This window comes from Biomphalaria glabrata, chromosome 16 (genome assembly GCF_947242115.1).
Source record: "Biomphalaria glabrata chromosome 16, xgBioGlab47.1, whole genome shotgun sequence".
Classification (NCBI taxonomy): domain Eukaryota; kingdom Metazoa; phylum Mollusca; class Gastropoda; family Planorbidae; genus Biomphalaria; species Biomphalaria glabrata.
The window spans coordinates 29,766,352-29,787,839 of NC_074726.1; the positions used below are offsets into that span (position 1 = coordinate 29,766,352).

Sequence of the window (21,488 nt, forward strand, 5' to 3'; positions counted from 1 at the left end):
AGATGACGCCTGATGGCCCTGGTAGTCCAATTCGACTTGAGCGCCATGCAGCCGCAACTAGACTTCACATGCTGGTGGTGAACAGAGACCTTAGTTTCACCAGACACTAGCTCTGGCTAACCCTCACCTGGTTTGGCACGTCAGTCGAGAAAGTTTGCCGGGGTGTGGCCGTTGCCGCATGCAGACAACTGCTTGGAGCCACAGGTGAGAGCTGGGCTCTGAGTGGAGACCAAGGTCAATGAGCTGCTCAGAGAGCCCTACTGCCCAGTTGACAGAACTACTGCTCCTCCTACAGAACCCCACTAGGGTGTATGGGGTTCTGCTGATAGATAGATAGATAGATAGATAGATAGATAGATAGATAGATAGAGAGAGAGAGAGAGAGAGAGAGAGAGAGAGTGAGAGAGAGAGAGAGAGAGAGAGAGTCTAAAATGCCACACAATTAATCAAAACTTTTACACCGGAATTCGAGCATCTACGATACTCATGATTTGTTACACTAAATAGTTACTGTTTATTTTTGGCGAGAAACTTTTATCTCCTAGTGGACCGGTCTGCATTAAAACGCTTCACAAACCCAGCCATACACACAACCACTTTTAAAAGTCCTAAATAAAATCTGTCATTTCTTCCACCTTGCAATTCAATATCTAGAAGCTGATCTGTGTGCTTTGCTGTTATACATTCAATGAAATAGCATTACAACGCCTCCCCCCCCCCTTTCCAGCAGTCACACATTTTGCCAAAACATTTTCCTGTTTGTACAATACCTATATTCAACTTGTAGCTTATTGGAAGCTTCTGGTTTGGGGGTGGATACAGGTCTCGAAATTCTACTACCTGATAATGTAAGAATGATGAAAGATGAGAATTAATTTGTTGGCTTTCATTGGGAAAGTTTCTCTAATAAAAAAAAAAGAATGGAAAAAAACAAAAAGGTCCTATAATTGCACACCTGAACTTAGGGACATGCAAAACAAACAAAAAAATAATAATAACACTTAGTAGAAAATCAAAACACAGTCCTTTAGATTAAGCTGATAAAAGAGTGATATTTGAATATATCCCGCTAATGGTTAATTCACACGGTGCGCAAATTTGCAAATAAATTCTTAAAATAAAAAAAAGGAAGTTCGTGTTTCCAAGGTGCTGAGTATCATTCATATCTCAATTGAAAAGAAAGTTGTTGTTAAATCTCTTTTAACTAGAATACTAAGTGGAATTTTTTAAAATTTGTATATATCTTAAAAGCACTTCGTACCTGTGAGTGTTTTTTTTTAATTAAACAACATGGACCAAAAATTTACATCTAGATCTATGCTATTCCGGCAGTGATCTAATTATTCTTATTTTATCTACCTTATAGATCTATAACACACACGTTACTTCAAAAAAAAAAAGATGATTACTCCTACGCGTCATGCATATTAATAGTTGAGTTAACTTGTCAAATATGTTAGGTAGAGACTTAGACTTAGAATGGGCGTAGCCAGAGGAATGAGGTTGAGTGGTGAGTCTCCCCTTCTCTCCCCCCCCCCCACCCATATAAAATCCCACCTACCTACGTAGTGGGGTGGTGGAAATCAGTGACTTTTATTTTTCACGGGAGATTTTAGGTTAAATCATGACTTGCTCCAGTGTTGCCAAAGGGGCGTTTGAAGTTAAAAACTACTCCACAATAAAAAAAAAAAAAAACTAAAGCAAACTACAAAACTAAGGTCACAAGATTGAGCAAACTGAAGTGGGATTTTGAGTTTAAACTCCCTACAGACTGCTATGAGTCTAAAACTACACTCCTGGGCAGTGGCGTCGCAAAGTACCCATGGTCACGGATTCAAGAATATCTTGGGGGGGGGGGGCCTCCCCCAATAGGATTCAGTGTATGACAAGACACCCGACTCGAGCAGATTTGTGTTTACTAAACGCATAAATGCAGCACGGAAGCCTTCTCCCTGATACCCACTACTCCCCCCCCCCCCAAACTGGTCTACAAATGAGATTTGACCATAGCGCTCTGAGCATGCTAATAGCAAAGCATAAAAGTAGAGCTATATAAAAGCTAAAAGTTGTGGGTCTCTTATGGTCGTGGGCCCGGGTACATTGAACCCCTTCGCGCCATGGATCTACGCCACTGCTCCTGGGGGTTTTGAAATTTAAACCCCCTTTTAAATAAATAAAAAAAAAACTAAAGCAAACAAACAGAAGCAAATAAAAAGGAAAACACCCGCGAACTACTAATATTATGCAATAAGAACAAAGTGTGAGATTTGCATCCACGCAGTGGGTCCCTTGACTTTCATAAATATGACTTTCGTAGAAGAGCTATCCCAAGGTTTTTCAAGAAAATAAAGGAACAAAATACCACGGCGTTTTTGTTTTTTTTTAAACACGGGAACACCGGATTTACCACGACCACCCGATGTACATGCACATAGCCTAATGGCAAATAATTTAATACGTCATCGCCAAACAATGGATGCTGATTGGCCAAAATATCTGTTAAGGTCATTAACTGGTTCAATGCTACCTAGGTCACAGTACCAAACTTTTGCAGACTTGTATGTACATATTGCCCGGTACATATACCGATTCTTTTATTGTCCAATGTTTCTCAACTCTTCAATCATCCAATGTTTCTCAACTCTTCAATAATCCAATGTTTCTCAACTCTTCAATAATCCAATGTTTCTTAACTCTTCAATAATCCAATGTTTCTCAACTCTTCAATTATCCAATGTTTCTAAACTCTTCAATCATCCAATGTTTCTCAACTCTTCAATCATCCAATGTTTCTCAACTTTTAAATAATCCAATGTTTCTTAACTCTTCAATTATCCAATGTTTCTCAACTCTTCAATCATCCAATGTTTCTCAACTCTTCAATCATCCAATGTTTCTCAACTCTTCAATCATCCAATGTTTCTCAACTCTTCAATAATCCAATGTTTCTTAACTCTTCAATAATCCAATGTTTCTTAACTCTTCAATAATCCAATGTTTCTCAACTCTTCAATTATCCAATGTTTCTAAACTCTTCAATCATCCAATAATTCTCAACTCTTCAATCATCCAATGTTTCTCAACTTTTAAATAATCCAATGTTTCTTAACTCTTCAATTATCCAATGTTTCTCAACTCTTCAATCATCCAATGTTTCTCAACTCTTCAATCATCCAATGTTTCTCAACTCTTCAATAATCCAATGTTTCTTAACTCTTCAATCATCCAATGTTTCTCAACTCTTCAATCATCCAATGTTTCTTAACTCTTCAATTATCCAATGTTTCTCAACTCTTCAATCATCCAATGTTTCTCAACTCTTCAATCATCCAATGTTTCTCAACTCTTCAATAATCCAATGTTTCTTAACTCTTCAATTATCCAATGTTTCTCAACTCTTCAATCATCCAATGTTTCTCAACTCTTCAATCATCCAATGTTTCTCAACTCTTCAATCATCCAATGTTTCTCAACTCTTCAATCATCCAATGTTTCTCAACTCGTCAATCATCCAATGTTTCTCAACTCTTCAATCATCCAAAGTTTCTCAACTCTTCAATCATCCAATGTTTCTCAACTCGTCAATCATCTAGTGTTTCTCAACTCTTCAATCATCCAATGTTTCTCAACTCTTCAATCATCCAATGTTTCTCAACTCTTCAATCATCCAATGTTTCTCAACTCTTCAATCATCCAATGTTTCTCAACTCTTCAATCATCCAATGTTTCTTAACTCTTCAATAATCCAATGTTTCTTAACTCTTCAATTATCCAATGTTTCTCAACTCTTCAATGATCCAATGTTTCTCAACTCTTCAATCATCCAATGTTTCTTAACTCTTCACTTATCCAATGTTTCTCAACTCTTCAATCATCCAATGTTTCTCAACTCTTCAATCATCAAATGTTTCTCAACTCTTCAATCATCCAATGTTTCTCAACTCTTCAATCATCCAATGTTTCTCAGCTCTTCAATCATCCAATGTTTCTCAGCTCTTCAATCATCCAATGTTTCTCAACTCTTCAATCATCCAATGTTTCTTAACTCTTCAATAATCCAATGTTTCTTAACTCTTCAATTATCCAATGTTTCTCAACTCTTCAATCATCCAATGTTTCTCAACTCTTCAATCATCCAATGTTTCTCAACTCTTCAATCATCCAATGTTTCTCAACTCTTCAATAATCCAATGTTTCTTAACTCTTCAATAATCCAATGTTTCTTAACTCTTCAATAATCCAATGTTTCTCAACTCTTCAATTATCCAATGTTTCTAAACTCTTCAATCATCCAATGTTTCTCAACTCTTCAATCATCCAATGTTTCTCAACTTTTAAATAATCCAATGTTTCTTAACTCTTCAATTATCCAATGTTTTTCAACTCTTCAATCATCCAATGTTTCTCAACTCTTCAATCATCCAATGTTTCTCAACTCTTCAATCATCCAATGTTTCTCAACTCTTTAATAATCCAATGTTTCTTAACTCTTCAATCATCCAATGTTTCTCAACTCTTCAATCATCCAATGTTTCTCAACTCTTCAATTATCCAATGTTTCTCAACTCTTCAATCATCAAATGTTTCTCAACTCTTCAATCATCAAATGTTTCTCAACTCTTCAATCATCCAATGTTTCTCAACTCTTCAATTATCCAATGTTTCTCAACTCTTCAATCATCCAATGTTTCTCAACTCTTCAATCATCCAATGTTTCTCAACTCTTCAATCATCCAATGTTTCTCAACTCTTCAATCATCCAATGTTTCTCAACTCGTCAATCATCCAATGTTTCTCAACTCTTCAATCATCCAAAGTTTCTCAACTCTTCAATCATCCAATGTTTCTCAACTTGTCAATCATCTAGTGTTTCTCAACTCTTCAATAATCCAATGTTTCTCAACTCTTCAATCATCCAATGTTTCTCAGCTCTTCAATCATCCAATGTTTCTCAACTCTTCAATCATCCAATGTTTCTCAACTCTTCAATCATCCAATGTTTCTCAACTCTTCAATCATCCAATGTTTCTCAACTCTTCAATCATCCAATGTTTCTCAACTCTTCAATCATCCAATGTTTCTCAACTCTTCAATCATCCAATGTTTCTCAACTCTTCAGCCATCCAATGTTTCTCAACTCTTCAATCATCCAATGTTTCTCAGCTCTTCAATCATCCAATGTTTCTCAACTCTTCAATCATCCAATGTTTCTCAACTCTTCAATCATCCAATGTTTCTCAACTCCTCAATCATCCAATGTTTCTCAACTCCTCAATCATCCAATGTTTCTCAACTCTTCAATCATCCAATGTTTCTCAACTCTTCAATCATCCAATGTTTCTCAGCTCTTCAATCATCCAATGTTTCTCAACTCTTCAATCATCCAATGTTTCTCAACTCTTCAATCATCCAATGTTTCTCAACTCTTCAATCATCCAATGTTTCTCAACTCTTCAATCATCCAATGTTTCTCAACTCTTCAATCATCCAATGTTTCTCAGCTCTTCAATCATCCAATGTTTCTCAACTCTTCAATCATCCAATGTTTCTCAACTCTTCAATCATCCAATGTTTCTCAACTCTTCAATCATCCAATGTTTCTCAACTCTTCAATCATCCAATGTTTCTCAACTCTTCAATTATTTTAGTTTGCTAGATGTTCCTTTTTTTTTTACTTGTTACACCTATTGCTAGTAATATGAAATTTGATTGTTTTAGGCTCAATGGACGATCATAATATACGTTCTGCTAGAGGCACCGGATTGTTTCGCTTCACGAAACCAGCAGGTAATTAAAATGGTTTAAACCATATTTTTAATGTAAATAAGACGGCTATTACCAGTTATATAATAATAGTACTCGTTAGATAGCCGAGAACAGAAAATAAAACTTTCTTTAAAGGGAAACTCCGATAGTTTTTCAAATTTGAATTATTAACATATTTGAATTCTGCGTAAAAAGTTGTTGTAGTGAAAATGTTACCATTTGGTATTTAAATGCTTAGAAACATTTCTATTTAATAAATTGGTCAGTAAATTCTTGACATCTCCAAAAAAAAAAAAAAGAAAAACACCAAAAAAAAAAAAAACGGGGTTCCTTGAGGTTTTATTTTTAGGTTAGGCATACGTCACTTTCCTCAACAATACTAAAAGGGAAACCAGATTTAACCAATCGTATTGCTTCATTCATACAGTAGTTGTTAGGCTGTTAGGCTTATTGACGGTCTAGACCAGAGCTATGGTACAGTTATATATATATATTATATTATATTATATATATATAGAGAGAGAGAGAGGAGAGAGAGAGAGAGAAAGAGAGAGGGAGAGAGATCTTTAAGCATTAGGATAACCTAAAAAGTAAATAGATCGTGTGTCTGATTCTAACAAACTGGTCAGTGTAAGGCTAGTCTAGACTACGTGTAGTCGGTCTTGACAAGACAACCAAGCGATAGTGTTGTTGTGTGTTGAGTGGTCTTATCGTTTTGGATGCACAGGAAAATTACACCAGTTGAACATCAATGAAAAAAGAACAATACACTCATTATCTGTAAATCAAAACACATATTATATACATATATATATAAATAAAATTGTCAAAACCATGGGAGTTTCCCCTTTAGAACTTCGATTACTCCAAAGTAATCCAAATTTACACTAAAGCCTGAAGGTATACAAATAAGATAAACCATAAATAGAAAGAAAATATTTACTACTAATATTACACATTTGCATATGTAGGCACATCGGTATGACCAATGCAAAGAACTTAACAATTCTAAATTTAGTTTACAATATCTTGTTATGTAAAGGGAGAGTGATCCTTAAAGGATTACGGGCACGACATTGCCTAAATTGTGCCGATGTGCCTAAACCCAAAACTCAAGAAGCCTATAAGATGTACAATATCTGCACTTCTTCGTGTTTCTTACCAGTTCGATGCAAATTTGTACTCAACTCCTCTCAACTGTCTCGACCAATGTTTCAATCAACTCACTTTTCCTAGTAATACTGAACTCTACCGACTCTGAACAGAGTCTTTTACGTCTTACTGTGACTGTACAGACTGTCCTTACATGTCCTCTCTGGTTTATATGGTCTGTATAAGTTCCCTGTCCTTACATGTCCTCTCTGGTTTATAGGGTCTCTATAAGTTCCCTGTCCTTACATGTCCTCTCTGGTTTATAGGGTCTGTATAAGTTCCCTGTCCTTACATGTCCTCTCTGGTTTATAGGGTCTCTATAAGTTCCCTGTCCTTACATGTCCTCTCTGGTTTATAGGGTCTGTATAAGTTCCCTGTCCTTACATGTCCTCTCTGGGTTATAGGGTCACTATATGTTCCCTTTCCTGACATGTCCTCTCTGGGTTATAGGGTCTGTATAAGTTCCCTGTCCTTACATGTCCTCTCTGGGTTATAGGGTCACTATAAGTTCCCTTTCCTGACATGTCCTCTCTGGGTTATAGGGTCTGTATAAGTTCCCTGTCCTTACATGTCCTCTCTGGGTTATATGGTCACTATAAGTTCCCTTTCCTGACATGTCCTCTCTGGGTTATAGGGTCTGTATAAGTTCCCTGTCCTAACATGTCCTCTCTGGGTTATAGGGTCTGTATAAGTTCCCTGTCCTAACATGTCCTCTCTGGGTTATAGGGTCACTATAAGTTCCCTGTCCTGACATGTCCTCTCTGGGTTATATCGTCACTATAAGTTCCCTGTCCTAACATGTCCTCTCTGGGTTATAGGGTCTCTATAAGGTTATTTAGTAAGGAGGTGTTTTCTGTGATTTACCAATTTTTATGGGGGGGGGGGGCTGCGAGGCATTACGTTGACATAAGCTTTAGAAAAAAATAGCAAAATTTACTATTTTGCTGCAAAATGGTTGTAAATAGTGAAACTCATTCGTTAAGCAACTCAATGCATGAGCAAACATGACATACTTAATACTGCTTTACAGCCAGCTTTACAGTCAAACTTATATGGACAACCAATTATAGGCCTATCTGTCCTCAAACTCATTATGTAAAGTTTGATGATATACAACCAATTATATCTGTCCTCAAACTCATCATGTAAAGTTCGATGATATATTGAAAAACTGTTCTCATGCATGGTTGGGTTAACGTAAGATAATGTAGGCCTATGTCTACATATAGGTAGCCTGGTTAGTTATACGAATAACAGTGATTTTCTCCAAATTCTGCTTCTCTGTCTATTCTTAACAAATTTAAACTTCCAGATGTTTCTTTGATAAGACAACATGTTTGAAAGATATGCTAATTCATTACATTTTACATCCTTAAATTTTTGACTATATAAAAGCAAATAAACCAAACTTGAACTACTGGCCAGAACTTACTTCCAAAACTCAAAACAATCTGGAAAGACAAAGGCATAGTTCTCGACACTAAAATTAGAATGATACGCTTCTTACATGCTTTTTAATCTTGGACGCTGGCTGCAGAGAGGAAGATCCTATCAATGAAATTGAGTTGCTATGGAATTGGAATTACTCTATGTATCACCTGCAAAAGACTGCATCACAAATGACCCGTTTACAGCGAATCATAAATATATAAGCATATCACGAGAGCTCATGGTTAGCAAAGACATTCTAGTAGGAAACACTGTCAAGAAAAGAAGAAGACTAATGGACACACTGAAACAACAAGAGTCTCAATGAAAAACCATTGATTTTTATTGGTTTTCCATTCGTCTCCTTTACTCCAGCATCTTGGTGTGAATCTGACCTCACCTTTACACACAGTCCTAACATACCCACTTTCTTTGCTGTTCACTCAACCATGTACAGTAAAGGTCAACTGGTCATTTGATACACAGGCACACACACTGCACTACTAGCCACTCAAAACACACACACATACTATCACAAAAAGGAAGACAGATATTTACAGCCTAATATTTAATTATATTGTTAGTATAAATATTTTTCTAAACGAATTATTTTCTACATTCCGTAACTGGTCACTCTATATAATATCTAGGCAAAGTAGGAAATAATAAAGCCATGCCTGTATGAATATGTGAGATCAACAGTCTTTGCAATAGAATATCTAGATAACATCGTTCAAACTGACTTTTTTAAAAAATTGTTTGTTTGATTGTTTTCTAAGGAAGTCATTTTGTTCAGTCGTACAACACCAGTAAGGGCAGATTCGCAATAAATAACAGAGGTTTAGTGGCTTCTACCTCTGGAAGCGCAAGCCATCATGTGACCTTGCCTACCAAACATTCGCCTGCAGGTAATTATTTTATATACAATATATACTGTTAATCGATTTTAGCGTCCCACCGAAAGGTAAAAAGCCACTAACTAGTTTTGTGTTTTCTGTCTGTCTGACTGTCTGTTCGTCCCGTTTTGATCGTAAAAACTATAAAAGTTATTAATAATCCGATATCATTATTTTTTTTTTCTAGGTTAATCAAAGATCTTTTGCAACGGCTACTTTCGTTTTTATTATAAAAAAAAATAAAAAAACCTCGAGCTTCTCAAGCGGTAAAAATTTATATTAGTTAGGGAAACAATAAATAAAATGTTTGCTTTTGATTTAACTATAATCTTCAAATACAAAAACGAAATCTAATAAAATACTCAGAAAGACACAAAGATAAAGGCACATTCCTCGTTCTATATGCTAGGACAAATTTGTAAAAATGCTCCTTCTTACATAGAGCAATTACAGCATGGAATGGGTTTCCTGAGCTAGCCAGAAAAAAACAGTGACTTGGCAGAATTTAAGTCATTGGTTAAAATAGATGATTAGATGCATGACGCTGTAATGACACAAGATGCGTAGAAGTTGATGTGAATCGGGTTTTTCCTAAGTAATGTGACGAGTAAGAACAGAGTAGGATTATGAACAAGAAGAATAACGGACAAGACGCCTAAGAAGAGGACGACGCTAGGCTAGCGACGACAGAGGACTGTGCCCTTTTATTGTTTATTAAATTGTTGAAGTTATCAGCCTGCGTTATTAAGTATATTCTTGATTCATTCTGTTGTTGTGTCATATGGACTCGCATGCACCATTAACATATATATACTCATCAACAAAATAGACCATCAACAGATGTGGCGACCCACGACGGCCAGGGCGTCATTTTGATCTACAATCTAGTTAACTTCGTGTTCTGGATATATCTATCTACAATTCTACACTTGGCGAAGTACACTGGAGAAGTACTGGATTAACATTCGTTTATTTCTACTAGATCTACCCTACGTCTGTGCTAATTATCTGGACTGCAGCTGGATTTTGGCATCTTTGTTCCAGTGGATCTAGACTTTCTATTAGAGAAAATTCGAAACCGTTACCAGCGTCTAGCTTTGTCAGCCAGGTTAGATATTTTTAGATTGAACCTGGATCTATATATAGATCTATATTGACTATATCTATTGTGTCTGAATCCAGAACTATTTCGTCCGTGTAAGTGATCTAGGGCAGTCCGTCGTCAGTATACCTCTATCTAAATATATATACCTCAAGAGTGAAGATACCTCATTTTGTCAGGTTTATCTGTTTATTGTGAGTACGGAAAGTCATCTGAGTCTACATATCTAGTATCTACAAGCTGACCGTTGGATCGAGTCACCTTGTCAGGTTTGTTTTTCAAGCTATTAATTGACTGTTGCAGTGTTGCTGAGCTTACAATCTAATCTACACACGAGTGATGGTATACCCTACTACCACACTGCGTGACCATCTATTCAACTTGTAAAGTTGACTAATTTATATTCATCAAAAGAGAGAGTTGGACTTAGTCATTTTTTTTACCTCTCTTGAGACAGCACCACCAGCTTGTCTCAATATTGACTTATGTTCCTGACCTGAAGACAGAAGCCAGCACCAACAGATCATCAAGTGGAACCGGAACCTTGGAACCTGACCAGAGGACTTTATCTGAGATTCGTACCATACTGTGGCAGCACCAGGAGAGATTGGCCTAACTCAGTACTGCCTGTCGAATAGCCTTTGTGGGAGCACACCTTGCCTTGCCTAAGACTAAGACAGTGGGGAACTTGGGTGGAACTGACCGTTGTAGCTCCGTGGACTGAACAAAGGGGATCTAACTAAAGATAAGTTTATTTTTTCTCTCCATTATTATTAAATTAAGTCTATTAGGGACAGTAGATCTTTGTTAAGAGCAGGTTGCCTGATAAGGGCGTCATTATAGGACACATTAGAAAGTGGACCTGCTCCATTTAATAAAGTCTCGATGATTGTTTAGATTGTCTTGTTTTGTTCGTATCCACGTACATTTTATTTTTTTTTAGAAGTCAAGTGAAGTTATCTTTATTTGTCTCTTTCAGTGTATACTTCCTCTAAAAAGTCTCATCTCATTAGAATAGATTTATTTTTTTGTGTCTTATTACGTTTATTTTACATTATTCTTATTATATATTAGTAATTTTATCTTAAGTAGATAAGGTAAGCCACGTTTAATCTAGATTATAAATTCTAGATTGTTTCCAGGTAGTAACTAAATTGTTATACCTATGAGAGCCTTTGATCTATTTTATCCTGAAGACAACTGAGTCTAAGGAGTAATTATTTATATATAGATCTTTTGTCCCGATTAATCGGTTGACATTATTTTATAGATGTGTTTAAACACAGTCTAATTGGTCAGAATAAAATTTTTTGTCAGTATCACTGGATTGTGATTTACTGTTGGAGGTATAATATTGATTTATCTATTAGAAGTTGTATTGAAGTTGTATTGAATCTAGACTAGTGACTAGAATAGTCCTAGGGGTATTTATTGGCAAGAAGTAAGTCCATTGAATTAAGTATTGAGGTATTGATAAAAGTATATATGATATTTGTTTATGTGGCCTAAAGTAAGTCCACTGAATTAAGGTGATATAAAATTTGGAGTTGTATTCAAGTATTGTGGCTGTGAGTAAGTCCACTGAGGTAATATTTGTTGATATAACATTGAGCAAAGGTATTTAAATATATAAATATATATATATATATATTACAAGAAGTATTTGAAAGAAAGTTTTTGTGAAAACTAAATTGTGATATTTAGGCCAATAGGGAGGTCATATCAAAACTATATTGAGACATTGTTTAAAATAAAATAAGCATAATGGCAACAGCTCCAAACTTTGATTATATGGAGACTTTTCGCCAGCAAATTATTGCTGAGGCTAAACAGCTAGAACTTAAAGGGAAGGACCTAACTAGCTATGTGCAGCAAATGGTGACAATAGAGAGAGATAGAATAGATAAAGAAAGAAGAGAAGAAACAGAGCGTAGAGAGAAAGAAAAGGATAGGGAAGCACAATTAATAAAAGAAGAAGCAGATAGGAAATTACAATATGATCTTGAGAAATTGAGAATTGAAGCTGAACAAAATAAACAAAAAGTTAATAGCACTAATACTAATGATAGATCTAATACTAATACTACCAATGCCCCAGACAATCACATTGAAACCAATAATTGTAATAATCACACAAGCAACACTAATATTTCAAGTGATAACAACCATTGGTTGAGGAAAAAACTACAACCCTTTCAGGAGGCTAGAGATTGTATTTCAGACTACCTAAAGAGATATGAAATTAAAATGGTTAATTGCAATATAAGGGAGGAAGAGTGGTCTCAAATTTTGTTAGACTTTGTACAAGGGCAAGCTCTTACAATTTGTCAAAACCATAATCATACTGTACAAAATAGCTACCAAATTTTAAAAAAGGAATTGCTGAATGCATATGGACACAATGCCAGCACATTCAGAAAAAAATATTTTGAAAACACACCTTCCAATCAGATAGAACCACAAACCACTATAAATTTGGAAAAAGACTATTTTAATAAATGGCTGGGATTTGAGAAGATTGACAGTACCTTTGAGGGATTAAAAAATTTTATATTACTTGATAATTTTGTAGCTAAGTGTGACCCGCAATTACAATCATTTATCAAAGAAAGGAATCCCAAAGTTTTGGATGATGTTACTGAGATAATAAGAACATATAAAAATGCCTATCCCAACAACCTTTTTTCATGTAAAGATAAAAAGAATATTGATCTAGTGGGATATACACAGGAAAACAATGAAAGAAGTAGAAATAGAAGTAGGGATAGCCAACATTTTAGATATAGCAATAGTAGAGATAGGTCAAACAACAGGGATGTTACATGTTATAGATGTGGGAAAAAAGGACATATGGCTATGAGATGCAGGGGAACACAAAACAGGTCAAACAGTAGGAATAATTATAATAGATCAAGTAGTACACATAATTACAATAGGACAGATAGTAGAAATAATTACAGAGCAGACAGTAGGAATAGGTACAGCAATTACAACAACAATTACAATAATAACACATACAATAGGAGTAAAAGCAGGGAATATAAAAATAGAGATTCTGACAGAGTGTTTTTTGTTAGGGAAAATAAAAACAATTTTGCTTTCTACCCAGCTTTTATTAACAATGTTCCAATAAAGGCAATCCAAGATAGTGGCTGTAACACACTCGTGGTTCGGGCTGATCTCATTGAGGCGCAATATTATAGGGGATATACAAGGAAAGTGGAGTTGGCAGATGGCAGTATAAAGGAATTTAAAGTATTTAAAGTGTTTATTGAGACACCTTTTTACACTGGCCATTGTGAGGGAGTAGCCATGCCTAACATGAGACATGATATGTTAATTGGAAACCTAACGGGTTTGAAGGAATGTTCAAGACAGGAAATTGAAGCATGGGAAAAGAAATATGAAAGGTTACAGCAGAATAGGAATACTGAAACAGAAAATTACATTAGTAATATGGTAATAACCAGATCTAAGAACAAGCCAAAACAAGAAACTCAGGAATTTATTGATGTGAATGATGAAATAGTTAATGGTGAAGAAGATAAAGAGAAAGAGGTTGAAATACAAGGTCAAAAACAAGATGAAACGCAAGCAGAAAAACAGAAAGATGGAACTGAAGAAATGAAAACAGAAGAATTGAAAGGAATAAACAAATTGGCTCAAGAACAGAAACAAGATAACATCATTGGGAAAACATATGACAGAATTAGTGATAGGAGAAATAATAACCCAATGGAGAAATATGTCATAGAAGAAGGAATACTATTTAGGAAAACAAAAATAAATGATAGAGAAATAAAACAATTAGTCTTACCACAAAAGTATTGGAAGGATGTCATGATTCTGTCACATGACAGTAATTTAAGTGGACATAGGGGTATAAAGAAATGTTTTAGAAATTTAGCAACTCAAGTATTTTGGCCTAAAATGAAAGGAACTATATCAAAATACATAAGATCATGTGATATGTGTCAAAGAAGGGGACTTAAGGGTAAATTAGGTAAAGCTCCATTACAGTCAATGGATGAACCAAATAAACCATTTCAAAAAATAGCAATAGACATCATAGGACCTTTAACTAAAACAGAACATAATAATAAGTACATATTGACAATAGTAGACATGTTCAGTAGATATCCTGAAGCAGTGGTATTATCCAATATAGACACAGAAAATATTATTAATGCTTTAGATCAAAAGTTCATAGTCAGACATGGGATACCAAAAACATTACTATCAGACAATGCTTCTATGTTTACATCTGAGTTATTTAAAAGATGGACATTAAAATATGGTATAGAACACATTAAATCATCGCCATTCCACCCGGAAGCCAACGGGCTTTGTGAACGCCTAAACAGTGTTATAAAAAGATCCTTAGCTAAAATTGTAGAAAATAATCAGAAAAACTGGGATCACTATATTAATTTTGTTCTATTTTCTATTAGAAATAATATTCATGAGGCAACTCAATTTTCACCATATGAGTTAGTACATGGAAGGAAACCTAGAGATGAAATACAAATTTTTAAAGAAAGTTTGATCTTAAATAAAATAGAAAAGGAAAATGACAATGAAACAGCATTAGATTTAAAACAAATATGGGCGGAAGCTTTTGAGAATAACATGAAATATAAAGAAACAGTACATGAGAACTTAAATGAAAAAAGAAAATTAAGAACATTGGAGGTAGGAGACAAGGTATTACTTTTGGTAATTGACTTAAAAAACAAATTAGGAAAACAGTGGAAGGGTCCATTTGTTGTTACAAATAAAACAAGTGAAGTAAACTATAAGATTAATATGAATGGAAAAATAAAAACATATCATATAAATAATTTGAAGTTGTACAATGAGAGAAATGAAAATCAATTTCAAAATTTGGATACAGAAGTAAACAATGAAAATCAAACTCAAAAGTTAGATACAGAAACTGTGGAAAATGAAAATCAGGTAGATGAATGTTTAATTGTTTTAATCAATGAGGAAACTAATGAAAATGATATTAAAAATATTCCTATACTAGAAACTAAAGATAACCAAACATGGGAAAAACTGAATCTAGAAAATTTATCTCCAGAAAAAACAAAAGACATAATAAATGTAATCAGTGATTTTAAAGAAATTTTTTCCAGTTTGCCAGGAAAAACAAATATCATAAAGCATGACATAAAGTTAAATAGTGACAAACCTATTTTCATGAAGCCTTATAGGATTCCATTACACTTACAGGGAAAAGTTAAAGATGAAATAGACAGCTTATTAAAACTAGGAATAATAGAACCATCCAATTCAGCTTATGCTTCACCAATAGTTATAGCAAAGAAAAAGAATGGGGATATAAGGTTATGCATAGATTATAGACAGTTAAATAAGATAACTGAATTTGATCCTTACCCTATGCCTAACATTGATGACATATTACACAAATTGTCCAATGCTAAAGTATTTACAAAATTGGATCTGACAAAAGGATATTGGCAAATTCCTTTAACCAATAGAGCTAAACCTTATACTGCATTTATCACTCCTTATGGAATATTCCAATGGAACTTTATGAGCTTTGGGCTTATAAATGCTCCAGCTACCTTTAATAGGATGATGATATCAGTTATAGGTCATAGAAAAAATGTAATCTGTTACTTAGATGATATATGCATTTTTCATGAGGATTGGAAAGAACATTTAAAAGGAATTAGGGAGATTTTTGAGTTAATTAAACAAAATGGTCTAACAGTTCAAGCAGAAAAGGTAGAGATAGGCTTAGAAGAAATCACATTTTTAGGACATAGAGTTAAAAATAATACTATCAGTCCCATTGAAGATAATGTAAAGAAGATATTAGAAATAGAAATACCAACAACACAAAAACAGATTAAATCAATACTAGGGATGATAAACTATTATAGAAAATACATACCAAATTTAGCAGAGATAGTTGATCCATTAAACCAGTTATTAAAGAAAGGACAGCCTAGAAAAGTGACTTGTAATAGAAAGTGTGTAGAAGCTATAGAGAAAGTTAAGCATATTTTTTCTACAAATTTGATATTGAGATTACCAGATGTTTCTAAAATATTCTATGTCACTACTGATGCTTCTGGTAGTGCTATAGGAGGTTGTTTGATGCAACAGTATGATAAATTACACCCAATAATTTATGTAAGTAGGAAATTATCTGATAGTGAGAAGAGATACAGTGTCATAGAGAAGGAGGCTTTAGCTGTTGTTTGGGTTGTAACTAAGTTGGAAAGCTATTTACTGGGAAACAAATTCATATTGTTATCTGATCACAGGCCTCTAAAGTTTATGCAAGAAAAAAGTATTAAAAATGGTAGATTATACAGGTGGTTTCTAATTTTACAAGAATATAATTTTCAATTGGAGGCTATTAGGGGAGAAATTAATATTGTAGCTGACATGTTGTCAAGAGTTACCGTGAGATAAACTGTTGTAAATAATGATTATTCATTTTGATTTGTTTATGCATGTATATATATGTATATGTTTTAGTCAATGGGTATGAATAAGTTGTTTATATATGGACTATATATTTTATTTCCTTTAAAGGAAGATAACTCAGTAAAATATAACTTGGGAATTTTATTAAATCAAGGGAGATAACTATAAAATTTCAATAATTGAAGTCAAAGGTGTAAATTAAAGTAAGTATGATCATCTACAGTCATTATTTTTTTATATAATCATTATCATCCATTAGTAAAAGGCTAGGTCAGTTTGGAAATGGTAAGTGGAGAGAAAATATACTTATTGGTACCCAACAAAAAAGTTAAGTAGAATAATTTGGAAAGCTGTTTTGACACAAATATTACATTTTGTCTGACAGGAAAAGTTTGGTGTGATGTGAGGCGACCAGCCATGAACATATAGCCAATGACAGTATTTACTCTGAAAAACTCTGATTTATGCCTATGGAGTCAGCAAAGGTATCTTCGTATGTGGACTATATACATGTGTATTTACTCTGAAAAACTGTTTTATGTCTGTGGAATCGACAAAGGCATCGTCGTATGGGGACTGTATACATGTCTTGATGGACTTAGTACTATTGGTTGGTGAAACTATTACACTGTACTATACTATTTCATCGTCAATGACATGAGTGATGATTAGAACACTATATACCGGATATTTTCTTACCAATAACTGTATTGGAACTGTATTGTTTTCTTGGTGTCAACATTCAACTACAGTGTGAACTTTGTGACATAGGAACATGGACAATTTTACCAGGGAACTGATGAAGATGGGAAACATTATGATGTCCATCAAGATCAAGATATATGTTTGTTTTGTCTTTCCCCAAAATTTTGGCCATATATATTGTACAGACATGACAGTAGGGATAGTGTTTTAGACTGAAAAAAAAAAATTGACAAAATTTTTTTTTTTTTGATAAAGGGGGGAGGAAATATGTAATGACACAAGATGCGTAGAAGTTGATGTGAATCGGGTTTTTCCTAAGTAATGTGACGAGTAAGAACAGAGTAGGATTATGAACAAGAAGAATAACGGACAAGACGCCTAAGAAGAGGACGACGCTAGGCTAGCGACGACAGAGGACTGTGCCCTTTTATTGTTTATTAAATTGTTGAAGTTATCAGCCTGCGTTATTAAGTATATTCTTGATTCATTCTGTTGTTGTGTCATATGGACTCGCATGCACCATTAACATATATATACTCATCAACAAAATAGACCATCAACAACGCGTAGGACTTAATCATCTTCTTTTTTGAAGTAACGTCTGTATTATATAAAAAGCAGAAGATAAAAGAGAAAAAATGTTTATAGATGAAACATTAATTTGCATAAACTATATTTAGGGTAAAGAAAAATGAAATCTCTGGCAAGGCGATGGTACATTCTATCAGTGTTGAAAACTATCTAGAAAGATACTATACCATACAACATAAATGTGAAATTAGCTAACGCAAGAGTGGGTTACCAGTTACCGTATTATATTATGTTGATTATTTAATGGGCTTCTTCACTATTAGATAAGTATTTGCCCTCATATTTATTGTGTTTTTTTTTTAACTACTTTATTAATGTTATTGTTGGGATTTCTGTTTTAAATTAGTTACGTAGTTGAATGGTATTTAATTGCATTAAACTTGAGAAAAATATATATCTAGAGCAGTGTTTCTTGAGTTAGGATTTGAAATTGATTTACACTTACGTAATAGAGCTCTCCTCAAAATTACATCCATTGAAGCCCCCCGACATATTTTCATGAGCCGCCCACTAAGTGGGACACCCGAGAAACGCATCAAGACTTGTAGGCTTCAATCTAATAGCGTTTTCCTTTACAGTGTTTTTTTTTTTTTTTTTTTTTGTCAGGGCTGTCAGTATCGATTTAAAATAAAAAAAAAAAAAGATTAAAAAGAGAGATTAGGATTTCACACAAACTCAGAGGCACCCCCCCCCCCCCAGATCAGTCTATGGGCAAGGAATATTCCATTCATGGATAAGTTTACATTGTCTAAATTAATTAAATTTTAAAAAATCATTTGGCGTTTTTTTTTTCACTTGAAACCAAACTGAACAACCTATTAGTGATGATGAGTTTTTATGACTTACATTGAATTTTTTTGCCCAAAAGGAGAAATTAGCCTTTCAATAGCTTTACAGGTTTTCGATCTAAATGTGACAGACCGACAGACAGACGACACAAAAGTAGCCCACCGTGTACACGCCATGCAAGCAACGGCGTGACGCCACTGTACTGTGAAATAAATTTGGACATTTCTCCGCTTCAACTGGATTTAGTTATAGGCTTTTTTTTCAATCGATTTTGTACGACGCAAAAGTCATGCTTTTTAACAATGCTCCATTTTTGTTTATTTATTTTGTTTATTTATTTTGCGGATCAGTGTGGGAAGGTTTCCGTGCTGCCTTTACAAAAGTAAAAAAAAAAAATTCTGCCTCCTTGATAAGTAACGTATCATAAAAAAAAATTATCTTCCCTAAAATTTTCATTCTAAAAGTAGTGTATTTTATTTTTTTTTAAATTTACATATTTAATTATAAAAATTCAACGGTTCGCTTTTAGAAAAGAAAAAGGTGGCTGATGCACAACAACTTTGTAAGATCTAAAATATCATGATATCGAAAATTATTACATTTTTTCTGATTCTGTAAACGTAAGTTTTGTTTTGCTATTCATTTATCACTTCCTCTAGTGATCGTTTCCACCCGGCTGCTACGTTGAGGCAAAATAGCGTACCCGTGCAGCCTTATCCAAGATTGGGTGTGGGAGAAATAACGTGTACACACTTTTTACCAGACAGACAGAGTTGATATAAGCTTTTTCAATAAAAATGAAAAAACTTCCACCACGAGATAGAATTGGGAGGAGTAGATGCAGTTTCCCCCGCCTCTCAAATCGACCAGTATACAATAATATGCTGTAAACAGGAGCGGCCCAGTTTGTCGGCGAGGACCATAGTAGGCCTATGGGTTTTACAGATGTATGTCAGGCTTATATTCATTTTGCAAACAAATTCTTTATCCTCTTATAATTTTATAAATTTTTAATATCTTTTCTATTATGTAGCAGAGTCTTCGAAAGACGTGGATATTCCTAAGCCTCAAGGAAATCAATGTAGTGAGTAATGTTTAAACTTAATTTTAATTAATATAATTCATTAGCAGTGTACTAACTTAATTCATTTATTTATATATAATGTTCATTGCTTTCTTTCTTATGCACTTATTTCATTTTTAATATGAATAAGAAATGTATCAATGGTGCATCTCTGAATACTGAAGGATTAATTTCCCTTGTTAATATCCATCAAAATAATAAACTACCGGTAATTACTAAACTAATTGTTTCATTTTTTAAAAATTGTTTCACGTACTTTCCTCGACATTGAATAATTATGCAAAGCTTTAACCTGACCAGAGAATGGGTCTGGGAGAAAAAACGTGTTCGAATTGATAACCACACTGATAAACAGATTGACAGAATGAATTGATTGATATAAGACTTATGAAAATGAAATTGCTTTTTCTTTTCTTAGATGTCGCAGAGTCTTCGAAAGTCGCCGATATTCTTAACTCTAACCCTCAAGGAAATCAATGCAGTGAGTAATGTTTAAACTTAATATTAATTAATATAATTCATTAGCAGTATACTAACTTAATTCATTTATTTATATATAATGTTCATTGCTTTCTTTCTTATGCACTTATTTCATTTTTAATATGAATAAGAAATGTATCAATGGTGCATCTCTGAATACTGAAGGATTAATTTCCCTTGTTAATATCCATCAAAATAATAAACTACCGGTAATTACTAAACTAATTGTTTCATTTTTTTAAAATTGTTTCACGTACTTTCCTCGACATTGAATAATTATGCAAAGCTTTAACCTGACCAGAGAATGGGTCTGGGAGAAAAAACGTGTTCGAATTGATAACCACACTGATAAACAGATTGACAGAATGAATTGATTGATATAAGACTTATGAAAATGAAATTGCTTTTTCTTTTCTTAGATGAGGCAGAGTCTTCGAAAGTCGCCGATATTCTTAACTCTAACCCTCAAGGAAGTCAATGCAGTGAGTAATGTTTAAACTTAATATTAATTAATATAATTCATTAGCAATATACTAACTTAATTCATACATTTATTGATATAATATCTGTTGTTTTCTTTCTAAAGAAGGGAAGAGCTTTAATATCTCCGTAGCCATATATTATGTCCATGTGCCTATTATGTTGACAACTATAAAACATTTAATCATGTGACATAGTAGATTAAAATAGTGTTGTCGTTAATACATTTTAAAATTTAAAAAAATACATGAACAGTTCCCGCCTTTTTTTAAGGTCCTATATTGAGTTGTTTTTTTTGGTAAATGTCTTAATTGTCTGTAATTCCATGTAAATATTTTAGTCAATGCATTTTTTAAATGAATATTTTAGGTGCGGACCTGGGATCGACGAATGATGTAAGACTTTTTTGTATACTTTTTAAAATAATACTTCTACTCTACTCATAACTTTGTGAAAACTTATAGGTGGGGAAAAAACTTCTAGGTTGACACGGATCTCGAAAACGGCTCTTACGATTTTTCTAGAAATTCGATAGTTGTTGTACATCGTT

The 21,488-nt window shown here is 33.9% G+C and overlaps 1 protein-coding gene and 1 long non-coding RNA gene across 3 annotated transcripts in view; both read left to right on the forward strand.

The window, feature by feature from the left end:
• The first annotated feature begins 1,146 nt into the window (after nt 1–1,146).
• Nucleotides 1,147–21,488, forward strand: part of LOC106052852 (uncharacterized) — a 41,790-nt gene continuing 21,448 nt past the window's right edge. Inside the window, exons 1-7 of one of the 2 annotated variants that reach the window (XM_056013625.1) lie at nt 1,147–1,263; nt 5,719–5,787; nt 9,126–9,254; nt 19,928–19,978; nt 20,397–20,459; nt 20,878–20,940; nt 21,308–21,333. In XM_056013625.1, the coding sequence (XP_055869600.1) occupies nt 5,724–5,787; nt 9,126–9,254; nt 19,928–19,978; nt 20,397–20,459; nt 20,878–20,940; nt 21,308–21,333 (396 nt within the window). In that variant the 5' untranslated portion in view covers nt 1,147–1,263; nt 5,719–5,723. The remainder of the gene's footprint in view (nt 1,264–5,718; nt 5,788–9,125; nt 9,255–19,927; nt 19,979–20,396; nt 20,460–20,877; nt 20,941–21,307; nt 21,334–21,488) is intronic. The other variant, XM_056013626.1, reaches the window with a different exon arrangement.
• Nucleotides 9,762–17,968, forward strand: LOC129923321 (uncharacterized). The gene is made up of 2 exons (XR_008775253.1): nt 9,762–10,613; nt 17,195–17,968. It is a non-coding gene; the product is annotated as an uncharacterized LOC129923321 (long non-coding RNA).